The following is a 16,628-nucleotide window of genomic DNA, read 5'->3' as shown; positions in this document are numbered from 1 at the left end:
CAAGAAGACCGCGTTATACCTATGTGCAATCAAATTGCGCAATGAGAGAGAGAGAGAGAAAAAAAAACAACAACACATTGTGAGGATATCAATTTTTTTCGCTTTCTTTTTCTTATCTTTCTCACGCGAGCAGATCTAGTTTTCAAACGCCTAGTTTCCTCCGTCTTTCTATCGAACTTGGATTCTTCCTTCACTGAGAAATCGTTGTTTTCCATCTCTTTTTTTTTTTTTTTTTCTTTTTATTTGTACTTTGTACAGGTTGAGAAAAACTAGCGCAAGGCGCAACGGAACTCATTTCTCCCATATACAGGTAGCCCGTATATCATCTCCGCTTGTGTTCGGTGTGAAAACAACTTCGTGTTCAATGACGTATCAATCTAAGAAAAACAGTTAATATGATTGCGGAAAATTTACGACAGGTATGATGAGCGAAAAACCTGATGGAATCGTTAAGAGAAACTCCGATGGAGATAACATTCGCATCGTTAAAATTCAATAGAAAATCGACGTTGATCGCTTAATTTTGAAAGCACGAAACGAGGGAGGGGGAGGGGGGGGGGGGGTGGTTAGCGGTAGGAAAGAAACCGAGAAAAAGACAGAAATCACGTATCGGATCAATTGACGAATCAATTGATTTGTGAAGAACCTCGGAAAAAAAAATTCGAGTATTTTTACCGCACTTAGCCCGCAGCTGTCAAAATTCATAACTGACACGAGAAAACACTGAATCATCTGCAAAGCCGCGTGGAGTAAAAGGGGAAATCCATGACGTACGCGCTGCACGGTTCTCGTTATCACCGCAGGTTGATCGAACGACGTCGGTTACAAGGAATCGCAATCGGAAATACGTTGTGATTTTTCTCTGACGTACAGGTAGATTCGAGAGACGGTACAAGAGCGACGGGCGGGTCATCCGAAGATGCCCCCGGTATCTTTTCGCCCCGACGCCATCGGGCGGACTAAAGAATATCGCAGTTGTAATTAAGAAAACGACGACGCGAAAGGGGGATGAGGGGGTGGAAAAGTCTGTGAAAAACTCGCGCATGACAATGCGCCCCCCACCCGCCGTCCCCTACCCCCGTAACCCCTGCCGCGATTCCCCCCCTCGTCATCCTCGAGCAGAATTCAGGAGAGCTTCGCTCTTTGCGATCTCGTCCGAAGATGAAGAAGGGGGGTCAGGGGAAACCGACGGGGGGGTTACCAACTAATTAAAAATTCTCCAACTACCCCTCGACGATCCGCGAGTCGTTAACCTCGCGAAAATAAGGCGGCAGACGAGTTTTAACGCGCGGAGTAAGGAATCGCGAGAGTCGAGGATTCGGTATCGTGCGACGAGGGTCGCGGCTATTTTTTCGCGGTAACAAGTGACGAAACGAGTTGCAGGTTTTCTCTCTTTTTTTTTATTTTGTTCATTCATTTTCAACTGATTTCCGAACGATCAAGTTCGGGAAAAAAACGCGTGAAATTACGGTATCGCGGACTAAACGGGAACTGTAATATAATCGAGCTTCGAGCAACGTCCTTTCACACATAATTAACCCCCTACTATTTGTAATTGAGGAGAAGTGCATGTGTCCAACGGAAGACGCTTGATTCGCAAGTTGCGAAAAGAATGTAAACCGTTAGCGTTTCACTTTTTTTTTTTCTTTTTTTTTCATTTCTTCGCCTCGCAACGTCTACGTGGGAGAAGATACGAGATACAGAGAAAAGGAAAAATGTTAGGAAAAAACAGCCGCTGGTACTTGGACGGAAGTTTTTTTCTTCTACTTCTCGTCGCAGAAACGGAGAATGTTACAATGTAGTACGGTATTTTTAGAGCGTGATAAGTCGGTAACTCGGAATACACACGTCGCGATCGTATTGGAGAAAAGAACGATAGGTGACAATCGTACTCGGACTACCGGAGAACACGTCGCGCAACTTTTAGAGTACACTGGTTCTCTTCTTACGGCGATTTCTCGCATCCCCGCGTTTAACAGGGACAAAATACCTTAGCGAGGAAACGGTGAAATAGAGGAATTTTGGAGAACGAAAAAAATGAGACGAGATCAGGATATATTCAATTCGAAATTACGAGTAATTCTTGGCGACTTACCTTGGGCAATTCTGACAGCTGGCATCTTGATCCTCATTTTGATAGTTCTGATCTTCTTTCCGCGGGAAAAGGGGAAAAAGAAAATTAAAACAACAAAATGATTCGTTTTCCCGGACAAAAACTAGAAACAAGGTCCAGCTTCAGATTGTCACTTATAGTCGGTAACACGAAGCAATTGCAGCATCGCATCGCATCGCATTGCGCGGTTTCACCGCATTTCTGCGAAACTTTGTCACCATTCACAAAAAAACGTGATGAAAATTTGAATTAAAAGAACGTTAAATCGTAATAAAACAAAACCGAATGTTATATCCGCGTCGATTGATAAATAAATAAAACTTCTGTCAAATGTTCCTCATGTCTGTAAAAACTGTCACTGACCCTCTTTCCTTGTTTTTTAAACTGCTCGTAGCAGACTTGCGTTGTTACAACAGATTCGAATTTCGCATACGTTACGCTCACAACTGTTCAACCGATATAATTTAATTTTTATTTTATTTGTCACTGGCGATCTTTGACGAGATTTCGAGAATCCCCCGCGATCCTCTAGCGGTTAAACTATCATTTCACAAAACAGCGTTGAATTAAAAATTTGTCGTTTCCCTCGTGGTTGGCGAAGAACTGACAGATTATCGTTGATTTACCGTCAGCGAAGCGTCATGACGATGTGGCACAGAACTGAACGTTTTATCAAAACCAGCAAATATAATACGATAAGAAATTTTTATATTTTATCCTTGTTTTAATAAATATTTTCTTATTATTACACAACCCCTCCGTCGCCGAATAATTATAAAAATACCGTATTAAACGAGCGCGTACGTACATACAAGGATCGAGGCGAAGGAAAACGATAGAGGCGTAAACAAAAAAATAACTAAAAACAATCGATCACCATTCACAAACTGCTCTGCTCCTCTCGCTCGTTCGTTGTTCGACAATTATATCATCGGATATATTATTTACATTCAGCCGGAGGGGCGGTGCGGGGCTGGGGTGAGACGGGGGGTGGTCGAGGGTGTCGATGGATACGGTAATTAGAGATATCACGTCGACTCCTCGTGCGGCGTGTGTTTACTTCTTTCTTTATTTACTTATTTATTTATTTATCAATCTCGTTATGCGATATCCCCGTCGTACCACAGCCGCGTCAATCTCCTCGGCGTTGGTCCATGTGCCCGCAGAAGTCACACTGCCGGTATTCGTGCGTATTTAAATATCTCCGGAGGTACGGTGTTCGAGCGGAGCGATGCGGAGGCCCTCGAGTAAGTAGCTGTCACTGGTCGGAGAGCTCGTGCAAGAGTTCGGCGTGGACCTGGAGCGATGGTCCAGCGACGGCCGTATCTCTGAGTGGACTGTGGATAGCTGCGCCATGGCGGGGCGGTGGGGTCTGCTGTGTGGGGCACTTGGCGCACTTCGGACGCGTTCGGCAACCTTCGGCTCGACCGGACACCCCACGCGTCGTGGGGTGGCTTTGCACCCCCCCTGCCCCCCCCCCCCCCCCCCCGCCCCACCCCGCTCCCTCAGCCCTCGCGCGAACGCGTCCTCGGGGTGGGGGTAGCCTCTACGTGGGGCAGAAATTTCGGGGTACGCTTTCCCGTGCCTCTATCTCCTCTGCTCGCGCGCATATATAACACACGCGACACACCGAGTCGCGGGGTGTAACCTTGCCGGGTGGAGGATTTTTTCACCCTCTTTCCTTGCTTTTCTTTGGCACATTCGCGCGTCTCCGTTTCTCTGTCTTGTGTAACGTTGGCTTTTCCATACCTAGGAATAGCGCACTGCATGCACACATACATGTATTGTATTATATACCTGTATTATATACATGTAACATATAATAATCCGAAGATCTGGAGAACGGTGAAAGATCGATGCAGCGTTGGGTGCATGGTCACGATTTTAACAGGTCGATCCTTGATCCCGTTGACGTTTTTTTTCTTTTTACTTTTTTCCCCCCTTGCCGCACCCGCCGTTCCAGGGTACGTTGTATCCGATACGTAACGCGGGTTACAGGCACACCGCGATTACTTCCCAAGTAGAATATCATCGGTGTTGAACGTAATCTTCGTGCGGTGCGGATACGTGAGAAGGTGCTTCGGAGGTATAAAACACACCGTGTGCGCCCACGCGAAGACGAACACAGACACACCGGTTTGTGCGATACTTATTATACTTTTTTCAAGTACCTTCGATACGTGCGTATGTGTGCGCGTGTGCTTGCGTGTGTGTACTCGCGTTTTTCGTGCCACCGTAGGTAAATGATATACCTGTACATCGATGTATAAAGCACACTGGGTAACCGTGCGATGAAATCGCTCGGGATTTTACCCGGGGAATGGAAAGTCGAGGCGGATGTGTAAACGCACACTGTGCTAATTGGACCCGTTGTCGTTGTCGGGGATATTTTTCCACCGCGGCGGAAAAATTCTCCTTCGTACTTTTGATGAGTTCGGAGCAGCGCGCACATCGCTTTCGAGTTACCGATCACGACGCTCTTCCTGCACTTGTTACAACCGTAAGTAAGATTCACCCCGCGTTCCTTACGGTGGGAAATTATAAGAAATCGAGGATAAATACCTCGTGGTTTGATATGGATGGGTGGAGGCGTCGGTGAGTTGCCCCTCCTCCCTCCCTTCCGACATACCTGCGTGCACGCGTGTAACAGACACGCGTGAATGTATCCGCGGTAGCGTTGATACAGGCATAAACGTTTTAAATTAACTTCGGTAAACTGACGCAAGTAACGAGACGTGTAGTTGTATTTAAGGCCATGCTTTACTATGTACCTACACGTATCAATACACATTGCAGATTGGTGAACACGTGTGGTTTTTAAGTTTATATAGACACAATCGTACCGAGGATATAAGTACAAATATACTGTCCTAAAGTAGAGATGATGACATCCATCGTCGCGTTGTTGGATAATTAAACGAATTTCGGTTGCTCAGGTATCGGACCGATTTCCAGATTACAATATTGCTCGAGCAAAGCGTTCGGAGGCCGTAGAATATTTTTATTACTTGGTTTGTTTCCCTTTTGTTTTGCCATTTGTTAAACAGACGATGGGTAAACGGGTGCGAAAGAAACCAAGAAATCGATAAAAATTTTGACTACTTCAAAGGCAGGGAAAGAACGGAAATTTTTTACATTGAAAAAATGAATGATAAGCGTCTGCGTCATCTCAATTTATTGGAATAGTAGTGAATCAAACTTCTCGACACATCCGGCATGTAAAACACTGTTTTCGGTTCAACGTTCCTAGTACGAATTCTAATACCGAGGATTGAAAGAAGACGTGCGGTGAAATCATCGTTTCAACAATACCAAGAATTGTAAATAAATTCCGGTGTTGTGTATGTCTGACTTTTTGTTCGTCCTCTTCTTTCGCTGTGTAGAAATTCGATCGATTTGAGAATGCAGGTGTCTTGGAAAGAAGCAAGAGCCGGCCATTCCTCCGCCTCTGTTTTTCCGAGAGACAATGTTTTCGATCCTCTGGGTTCTAAATAACGCTGCGCCCAAGATTGGGTGCTTAAGATATTGGGCAGGTCCAGGAGAGACTGTCCAGGCCTCGAAGCAGACCGCAACAGCAGATAATTTTTCCGGATTGTTAAAACTCACTTCAGACTCGAAGAATTTCGCTCCTGCTGCACCAGGCTTGGGAAATTCTGTCGGCCCCCTTCCCTCCAATCAAGTGTCGCACTGCAGTCAAAACCACCCTCTTCAAAATTATAGGGTGCTCAAAATCGCGGGCGTCGTTGCCTGACCAGATCTGCGAGCCGGCCGAACCAAATCTCAATTTCAATCCCGTTCGCATTTTTCAGTTTCTCATTTCATGCTTTCCGTATGAAAGAAAAAAAGAAAAAAAAATGTGTAGATACGTAAATAAATAAAATCATCGACTGTGACAAAATAATGCCAAGCGTTTTCAATTCCTGTCCCTCGTCGCTGTGAAATTTTATGCATTTATAGAAGTCAAGTTGAATGAGGTTGTCCGAAAGAAGTTGGGAAATTTATTTAGCGCCCGAAACTTATCTGTGGTCAGAGGTAATTCGTATTCTTTCAGCGAGCCAGCGGGAGGACCGAAAACTTTAGTTTCACAGATTCCGGGACTTTGGGGAGCTTTCAACCTGCGGCAAGGCTCGAGATTGCGGCAAAAGATTTGAATAAGGGACAGATTTTATCGGAAAAATTTCAATCGCATTTTCATTAACACGCTGCTTTGAAATGCATACCGTTTACACAATCTGCCGAGCCTGCTTGGTGGAAAAATCCAATATTTTTCCTCAAAAAACCTCTTTGTCTAGGTCTCGACTAAATATAAGCATCAGGCCCAGACGACGGGGCCCAAAATCTCACCCTGCTCTTAAACCCTCTTGCTGGACTCACGCTGGACAAGCCAGACCAGAGACACTGCGCTATCGGAACTGTAAAGGCATATATAGGGTTCGAGGCTGCCAGGCCTGCCCTGTTTAACAAATCCCATACACACTCGGTAAGAGCACTTATAGAGTCGGTCGGATCTGTGTCCTGGCTAATCTCGACTCGAAATCACCCGAAACCTTTGAGGAAGGTGCGAAGTTAATCGATCGATTTCACTCGATGTGACTCGAGAACCGAATCTGACCTTGACGAGTGACTTTGACGATTGTGAAAAATTTACGATTTTTTTTCTCTTACAGTCCTCCAGATATATTTTAGTTGAGAAAATTTATTATACTCCAAGTATACGACGGGTAAGATCACAACGATTTGATTGTGAGAAAAATTGCATGAATAAAAATTTCAAGCCCCTCGATTCTTCTCTTCCGCCGGCGGCGGCTCCACGCTTCGGTGCTCGACGGCTGTCTTCATCGGTCCTCATCGCTAGCCTCTCTTGTACCGCGTCAGCGCGCCTGCTCCCCCACCTAATTGCCCTGCTCAACTTGCGTTCGGAATCTCTGTCACTTCCACAATCATTTTCAATACAATTGTTATCATCGAGTTTTTCTACGATTTTACGAAATCGATCATTTTTAAATAACCACGTACACGTTATCTATGGACAGGTGGAAAATATAAATAATTACCAACACACGTAAACGACGATATATTGAAAAATACAAGCCTGGATGTCATCGACCGCCGTTTACCGACCACTTGATACGTCAATGTTATTATACATATGCTTGGACATCGGTATGTTGATTCATACATTTGCGACATGTGGCCAAGGTATTTATTCAGAGTCTATGTTGTGAAATGCATGCCCATTATTTATATCTCCTACATTGCAAACGTGTGAAAGGAGCATTATAGCTCCTTTCAATTCATTCCGACGTAATATTTTATACTCTTGATTTTTGGTCCAGAAACAGGTATGTCGACGTGTGATCGAACAGATTTTGGAAAAGTGTAAAAACATGTGATTTTACAAATGGAAACATTTCTTCATTTTCAATGTTTCAGATATTCGTCGCTGATACAATTTCAAACTGTAACTTTATTTTAAATGTGACAAATTCGCTGTGAATACGTAAATAGTGAACTTCCGCGCTTTTCTTTTTAACCCGACGACGCAGCGATCGAGCTTATATTATATATCTGTGGATTTCTCAGCCAACAAATGTACGATTGGCTACTGTGAAATGTACGGATGAAAATATTTACACTCAAGACTTTCAAGTTTTCAGCCGCTTGTTTCGGAATTGGGAAAACAATTTTGCAGACATAGCAATAGCATTGTGTTTTTTCGACCACTGATGGTACATCGCTCGCTAAAAGTATCCGGCCGTAGAGATGGACGGAAAATATCGCATTCGCAAGAAAAATTAGTAATCAAGAATAAACTTTAATTAACCTTGTGGTGAATTATCTCAAATTATCGGAACCCTCAACTTACAGAATTCTTGATAATTCCTAAAATGCTGGTTAAGAAGCAACAAAATAAAAAAATAAAAAATTCAATATTCAACCAATTGATTGGTTAAAAAATTTATAACTCCAAAACTGAAAGCCCAAAGGTTTCCCCAAGGTTTCAAAAGTTTTGCTTTCTAATGTAACAAATGATGATTTTTTATCGGTAAAACGGTGTTTCACGTTTCACGTTTTACTTTTATTATTTCTCTCCAAATTCTTCACCATATTTAGGTTTTAGAATAATCAGTGACGAATATTTGAACGATTCAAAATTAAAAAACCAATGCTACGTTCTGACGAGGCACCCAAAAAATCCGTACCTGGTTTGAAGAGCTACCTTAAGTGTTAGCCAGAAAATAGCCATCACGATCATGTTATAAAAGCCAGCGCAGAATATAAGCACTGAGAAATTTTTAAGGAATAGACTAGCAGTATGCGAAAATGACGAGAACATTTTACGGCAGCTTAGATTGAAATACCAGATCAAGAAATACTTGGCATCACCGACCAAATAATGGTTATAAATAAATTTAAGTTGTTCAATTACATGCGTTTTGCGTATACAGTGTTACGTACCGACGCTGTGTAGCATTTGTATGCATTACATATGTGTATATATATATATATATATATATATATATATATGTGTGTGTGACAGTCCGCTCGGACACGAAGCGACGACGTACTCGGGCTTGTTGCCTTGAGAAATAATTAATTGAAGGGAAAGCATGGTCACCAACTTTTCAACCCTTAAGAATAATTCATCACGGTCGACGGGCGTATCTACGTTTTATTTCTGACGGCTCGTAAGACAGTTCAAGTAAATAATTGATAACATGTAATTAACCCGGGATTCCCAATAGGTAGAACCCACTAGCGAGAAATTGGTTAAAGTTAAAACTGTAGAATACCTAGATCATTCGTAGAAAACCGCTTTACAGCTCACAGTGCAGATAATCACTGGTGGGCAAAAAAAAACACTAATTTTTTTTTATGCTTCTTATTATTATATATAATTATAATAGATTTGATGCTCTTGAATCGAATTATGTACCACGGATACTTTTTTAATGTAATGTTTTTTTTTTTTAATAAAACGCTATTTTTCCTTACAAATCATAACCAAACACTGATGATCGCAGCAATCTCTTTAAAAAAAAAGTTATAAACTTAAGAAGTTTAGACATTAAAATCATCAGAAAATTTGTCTACTAGTATAATTCTAGTTATTTAGTAGTTTTCTTTTCATTCGTATCATCGATTGAAGTTTCACGACGAATCTCTTCTCTTTCTAATTTCTCCTTCAAATTCTCTTTATATCAGTTCGAATTGGTTTTGTATATACAGATACTATTTAAATAGAGTCAAGTAGTGTGAATGCAAAAACAAAATACAACATATTCTGATTCGCGAACAAGAAATAAAAAAAATCATATCGTGTAATACCCTTCATGCTGTAATATTTTCTTCTGTAATGACGATTTCGTCGCAGACCTGTGTAATCTTAAAGAAACGTGAATACTTGTAGTGTGAATTCGTTCGAAAACACAGGGACTAATTTTGATTCTGTTTTCGAGCCGCACACACCTCCTTTAGCCAGAAATTCGTGCGAGTCCGAGAATCGAGGTTGACGCGAGCTTTCAGCTTGCGCGTCACGCGGGCAAGTGAAAAAACGAAGCCGAGAGGTTCAGGCCGCGTATAATTCGGTTGATAATTTGAGTCACCCGGTAGTGGATGAGGAGTTAGCTTGATGGCAAAGACGCGGTCGTCCAAAGGGTGAAAAAACGTACTGGTGCGCGCGGACCATCTTGGACCATCGTGGTGACGATGCCCCCCCCTCCTCACCCCAGGGCTCCTCCATACCCCAACAACGCATCCTGTTCGGGGCTTTAAGATTATTTTTACTTGGAGGCAAAAAAATTCTGTCTGGCGACTCCGAGACGCACATGTGCGTTTCGTGCCGCTGTACATCACTGCTAGAGGCAGATTCTCTCCAGCGTCCAGTGCCAGAGTCGTGGACCGACGTCGTCAGCGTCGTGGGAGCCCCGATATCCCCCGGATCTGCGCTGGCCGCGTTTGGAAGTCGAATTTTGACGCGGGCTGGTCTCGTTTCGCGTGAAAAACAAAAAAAAAAAAAAAATACCGAGCGCCTTCGGTCTCGGACAAATCGTTCCGCTGGCTCTCTTCTCGCATTCGGTGAAACCGCGCGGTGGGCTAGCTTCTTAGATCGTCCGCATGTGACAACCGATAACCGTTGGCTGCAGACTGCACGCCGCTCGCTCCGAGGAGTTAAGAAAAAACATCGCGTCCGAGGAGAGCGAGACTACGCCACTGCGAGCATGTGTGCTTGTGAAGTGACAGACACCAAATATAACCAGAGACGGACCCCTTGCCAAGGGTGTTTGGAAGTTGGCTCAACGACGCAAGGGTTGCGGGAACCTGCAAGCTTCCCATACGTGTGTGTCTACGTACTGCAGTCATGAATGCCCCACGATTTACAGAAATTCTATCTAATCCATTCGGCTTTGTACTCTTTGTATTTGCTAGGCCGATTCTGAAGGCTCGTGTCCTTTCGATTCGATACGCCAACGAAGATATGGTTCCTAATCGATGTACATAGTTTGCAAATCGTCATCTTCAAAAATTTTTTGGTCGAATATTTGTATCGAATGAATCAGGATGGTGTTGAAATTTTCATCCGCTTGAGAAAAAGTCACGGGATTAGAAAAAAAAAACACCAAAAAACACGTTTTAAAATCTTTAAGAAAATATTCCCATTAGCCTGAAAAAATTCGCAAATCGAATGAGATTTTTTTTCCCCCGAGCAGATTTTCCATCTGATTTGCTCATTTTTGTATCATGCGATCGTGGGTGTATGGAAGAGCTCGTTGCGGGTGAGGATATATCTCGACTTGAGATCAGAGACGTAGCTATATATATCCACGCGAGCAGTTACGGAGAAAGTAATTCGATCTGGAATCGGTAGCCGTTGGATATAATATATATCGGTAGAGGATGACGGGTAGTAGCTCGCGTGTCACGGAGATTTATACTTGGTTCGCTAATGCCCTGCACGATTTCTTCGTCTTCTTCTTCTTCGCTCGGGCTTTCCGAAGATTAGGGTTGGAAGGTGGCGGAAGGTACCGTTTCAGGGCATTTCCTCACCGAGTGAAACACGCCCTCGAAACGATCTCCGTCTAACGATCTTTCGCAATTTTAATAGATCAACTTCACACGGTTATAATGCGCGCGTGCACGCCGCATTATAACGATCGGTTCACTCTGTCCGCGTTTCGCGGTAAAAGAGCGATTCGCGATTGGACGACAAGAGAAGCGTTGCGTATATTCGTTTCCTCGCGGATCCTTCGACCGCGTTTCCAATTTGCCGTTGATTTAATGGACGCCCGATGAATTAGAGGCTGAAATAAGGACGAAGCCGAGGTCCGTTCGATCCTAGACTCCTCTAAATCCCCCATCAACTTCTGCAGTGCAGTGTGGCTGCGTCAGCCACTCTGCGGCAAGACCGCGAAGATGTTTTTTCCCATGTCCATTTTTGCATAAAAAAATTCTCACCGTCGAAGTTTCGCACGACCCCTTGAAGCCGCGGTGAAGGTGAGGAAGGAAAAAAACTCAATGAGCGAGAGGGAGAGAGAAAGAGGGAGAGAGAGAGAGAAAGAAAGAGGGAAATGAGAAGTGAAAAAATTTATTCCGGGGGGTAACCTTCCGCTAGGTGCTAGGTGTAAGTCTATGGGGCCCCGCGATGGGATATGGTACGCGAGCCTCGAACGGACCCCTTGGTTTTTTATGGGAAGGATATCGAGCGGGCTTAAAGAGCGTAGGGAAGGCCAGCCCAGGAACTCCTAAACGAAGACGGAAGTAGCGTATAAAAAAGCTTACGGTACCCCAAGTGGCACAGATTCTCCTCCCAGTGCAGCGGAAGGTGAAAAAAATGTATTAGAAAAAATTGAAATACTGCTAGGTTGTTAGTCGAGATGAGGGGTGTGCGCGCGCTGCCCCCTCTGCCCCCCACCCCCCAGACAAAACTTTGCCAAAGACGGGTGCGCGGCTGCCCCTCCATTCCCTGTTTTCGAAATTTTTTCAAAAAATCCAACAATTTCCGTGTGAAAATTTTTACCCTGTGTCACAAGTGGCGCAGGGGAGAAAGCGCAAGCTGCGTGCTTCGACGATCGCGAAAACGGATCGAAAACTTTCGAGTACGTGATATTCGGCGGTCTTAGGAGGAGATTCGAATACGAGTAATGAATTTTGAACATTTTCGGAATCGCTATACTACGAATTGCGGCGCACGTCGATAGTAAAAAAGACGACGAATAACAGAGGAATAAATGAAGAAGGAAATTGCAGGGAGCGCGGAATGTGAGAAGGGCGTAAAAATAGTTTTGGCGGTCGGTTCGTTAAATTCACGACAATCGAAGTCTTATCAAATTCTATCTCGAAAAAAGGCCGGTCTCCCCTTTCACGTTTCATTCAGTCTTTCTTAGGGACCTTCAACTCTATAGTTGTTCGGCCGAGATCTTAAACGCGAAGGCTCAAGCCGTTACCCCTAAATCGGAGGCCTTCGGGCCCTCAAGTCCCCACCTCGCCGCCCCTTCCGCAGTGGCAGATGGCCAGCCAAGGGGTAAGAAAAAAATGTGAAAGAAAAAAAGGTTTATAAAAAGGGAATGAAAAAGCACGGGCTGGGCAGGGGATGATGCCCAGGAACCACGTGTGTTCTCTTAAATTCGTGAGACCATTTCGTCTTCCGATGGACGCCGAAGGAGGCACCAGATTTTTCGTCCTTTGATCAAATTTCGACCATTCACGTACGGATGTTTTTTTTTCTTCCTCCTTCTCTTCTTCTTCTTCTTCTTTCTACTTTTGTTTCCTCCTTATTTTACTCTGCTGTTCTCTCTCCTCAGCTTCTTATGTACCACAGCGAGACTCTCTTAATCTGTCCACGAGCTCACGAAACCAAGAAGATCCAACAGCATGCCGGCTTACTCCAAACTTTTTTGAGTGGACCGTTCGTTGACAAGACGTTGTAGGTATAATTTAAAAACACTCGACTCCAGTTGCGGGTCTCGTTCATTCGGATCGGCTTCAAGACTTTGTCTTCTTTTTTTTCCTGCTGTTTATTCGAGAACAAAAAATACTTCCCATTGTACCCCACCTTTAATTTCTGTATATTATCGTTGCTGTGCGTCTTTCGTCGAAACAGGTAAACCTGCCCGACAGCAAAGGGAGTCACAGAGAAATTTTGCAAAAAAAAAAAAAAATAAATAAAAGTCAAGTAAAATTGATAAAAACCAAAATGTAGCGAATGAAAAAAAACGGACTCTGCTTTTTCCAAACAGGTGCGTTAATTACTAATGTATAATACTCGGTGATAATTACCGCAGGCTGTATACGTAATTATATTATCAAGGCGTTGTATTTATTTAATTTAACACGTTGTGTCGATGTGCGAGCTTTGAATGAGACTTTTTTTTCAAATTGAATTGGCAGCCGGCATTGTAAACTAGGAGGAATATACGGTGTGTTCTAATTTCGAGGTTCCCCGGAAATGGCCGGCAGATTAATACCTGTCCACTGTAGAGTATATCCAGTATAGGGGTTCGCCAATTTAAAAGCAATTTTCTCGAATCCCTTGAATAAGACGAAGACAAGAAAGAAGACGAAAAAGCGGAGGAGGTGAAAGTGGGATGAATAGTAAAAAAAAAAAAACTCACAATCACCTCTTCCCACGGTTGGTCAGCTGGTCTGCGCTAAGATGCGCTTAGTTGTTTTTTTTTATGAATTTCGATTTTTCTACCTGAGTCCATCCTGGGTCATCCAAGATTCAGGATAGGTAGAGACTCCGGGTTTAGGATCCTTTACAGTTACGCAAAAAGATCCTGCAGCGTGATAAAAACGAAAATTTGTGCCGCACCGTCGTGGAGGGAGGAAGGAGATAATAAGTGAATGATTACCAGATATTTATTATCCGGAATCATTAACCTCTCCTAAAATTTCAACCTCACCACGTAGGTATACAGAGCTCTAAGATTCCTTCCGGCAACATTTTCCCCGACACCTGCTCCTCACCACTCGATTTTGAAGTTTAGTTGCAGGTTAGGGGATTACAAGAAAAAAATCAATTCAAAAATAAAATAAAAATAATAAAACAGAAATGAAAACGAAACGGCGAAAAAGGAACAATCACTGGTTCTCTCGGGACGAAAACGAACGACACATCGTCCTAGCGGGACAAAGATCCTCTCGGAGATTGGGCAATGTGCAGAGCCTTGACTGTCGACCTGCTCCAAGCTCCTGGTGATGGATAATTGCTTCCTTGGTGACCCGAGTGGCTTCCACGAATCGGACCTTCTTCTGGCTAGTCAATCCTAGCTCAGTCCTTATCCCCGTTTTCCCCTTTCGGCGAAAATCAGACTAGCCTGTGACGGTGGTGGGAAATTTCGCTTGAATCGTTGTATCAACGAGTTGCGGAGGGAAAGAAGCGGGGAATAAAAATTGGCGTAGCTACAAGAGGTTAGCCTGTCGACTGATATATCTACACTCTAACCGCCCACGGCTGGAAGATTCTCTTCAACGTGGTGAAATATTACGTGAACCGTGGTGAACGCGAATTCAGCGAGCTGTACGCCGGGTCAACTGGCAAGCGATCACGGACGGACAAAGAAGCGTATTTTTTCGCCTCCCGCTTTCGAAGGAAGTGATGCATTTTTCGCACAGTTAAAAATAGTCGGACGGTGTCACGGACTGCCCAAGGGTCAGTAACTCCTGATGCACTCCGTTGGGTCAAAAATAGCCCAGTATGGGGAGAAAAATTATTTTTCGCGCTAGAGACACGCGTGCGATTTACGCGACGCGCTGCACCGCGCATTATTCGCAGGGAAATTCAAACGACTAGCCGAACAGATGTAATTGATGGTATTCACCGACTGCACTCGTTAAAACCCGCCGTGAATTATTCACTGCCCGTTGTTACTTGGAAATAACGTTAAAATACTTAATTTCAATGATTCTCAAACCTCTTAGAAAGTAAAGTAGATAGTAAAAAAATGTGTTCCCAAGTCATGCAAAAAAGTTGAAAAGAGTGTAATCGTTGCACAAATCTAGCCGGTGAAAGGAGAGGAGGAAAAATGGAATGAAAGCGAAAGAAAAAAAACCTTCAATCGATGTGGACTGACCGTTTGGCATTGATGGAAGTGTCATTGACAATATCGGAGGCAGCCAAGAGATGCGGAGATTTTGTTCTGCAGCGAGGAGTTCGGTAGATCGGATGGCGGGATGGAAGGTCCGATTTTGCACCGTCAGGTCTCGGATATTATTCACGGTGCCGATCTTTTGTAGAGGGCGCTGCCCGGTTGTCATATTTGCCTATGATGGACGATTTTTAGGAAAGCTAGGAGGGACAACAAACAGATTTTCGGAATGACGTGCAAAATTCATTGATCCTTCTTGCGCCGAACGGACCACATTTGGGCAATTCTGTTGATTATGACCGGTTGGACAACTGCGGATTCCTACGACTAGCCGGACTTACCGACCTTTCACCTTTTCGAACTAAACTAGGTATAACACTCCGCTAACTGCATTGTCGAAATTTTCGCACGGTTACGAGGATCTAGATTATCCAGAGTGTCCGGAGGAAGAAGGAGAAAAGAGGAGAGGAAGAAATCGCGGATGCAGGAAAACAGGGTCAGCAATAATTCGTCTCGAAGGTAAGAAGCCGCGCGTTACACGACTAACCGTCGTTAATAGTTTTAGCCGCGTCAGAAATTGAGAAAATTTCTTGCTGTGAGGTTGGAAATTATCAGGCGATGCCGCAATGGGAGGAGGAGGGCCGGAGGCTCAGTGGAAGTCTTTAAGTGGTTCGCGAGCCGCGAGCGCGGAGACAATCGAGTTTAAAATTTGTAATGAAATTAGGAGGGTCGCCCTCCTCCGATGCCTTCCGCGATTGCCCGTGGTGTTTGTTGCCTTTGTGCGGAAAATGAAAAGTAAGACGCGCCAAACCGAGAGAGAAAGGCTGCCGGACTGGAAGCCACGGAGGAAAGCCACGTGACGCGGCCGATTCAGTTGGGACGAAATAACGCGGCGATTGTCGCGAGAATCGCCGAATTTGCGGAGGTTAGCCGTCTAAAATTTGATGCTATTTGTGAGTTTACACCGAGATACTCGTGGACCGAGTATTTGTTAATAATTATGAAAACAATAAGCTACCGAGAAATCTACAACATAGTAGAATTAGTAGAAACCGAAGTTTGGATATTTACGGTACAATTCGAATCGCTTCAAATTTTTAGAAAATCTAACTAGACTCGTTTTCCACAATTTCGCTAGAACGCTATTTTTTCCGTCATTTTGGGAACGTAGAATTCAATTCTACAACATTGCACAGATATTGATAAAGAGAAGCGGACGGCAACATTGAATTCACTGGTAATAACGATAAAAAATAAATAAAATCCGTGCAGCAAAATTGTCAAAAATCATCAAATTGTGGTCAACCAACATCCCTGAAAATCGACGTAGCCTGACGTAATTCAAAAGTATAAACATTCCGATGCGGAATGCCGAAGAATCTCCTTCCTCAGAGTCGCTGCCGGCCGGTTGGCCGGGCGTCCCGCAG

The 16,628-nt window shown here is 43.9% G+C and overlaps 1 protein-coding gene across 2 annotated transcripts in view; it reads right to left on the bottom strand.

Annotated features, from left to right (window-relative positions):
• Cph (BCL11 transcription factor chronophage) overlaps positions 1-15,254 on the bottom strand; it is a 36,037-nt gene extending 20,783 nt beyond the window's left edge. Inside the window, exon 1 of one of the 2 annotated variants that reach the window (XM_046631349.2) lies at positions 15,187-15,254. In XM_046631349.2, the coding sequence (XP_046487305.1) occupies positions 15,187-15,211 (25 nt within the window). In that variant the 5' untranslated portion in view covers positions 15,212-15,254. Of the gene's footprint in view, positions 1-2,095; positions 3,430-15,186 lie in introns of those variants that run through there. The other variant, XM_046631348.2, reaches the window with a different exon arrangement.
• Between the last annotated feature and the right edge of the window lie 1,374 nt (positions 15,255-16,628).

This window comes from Neodiprion pinetum, chromosome 6 (assembly GCF_021155775.2).
Source record: "Neodiprion pinetum isolate iyNeoPine1 chromosome 6, iyNeoPine1.2, whole genome shotgun sequence".
In the NCBI taxonomy this organism is placed as follows: domain Eukaryota; kingdom Metazoa; phylum Arthropoda; class Insecta; order Hymenoptera; family Diprionidae; genus Neodiprion; species Neodiprion pinetum.
The sequence above is the reverse complement of the archived record's forward strand: the minus strand, read 5'-3'. Positions and strand labels throughout refer to the sequence as shown.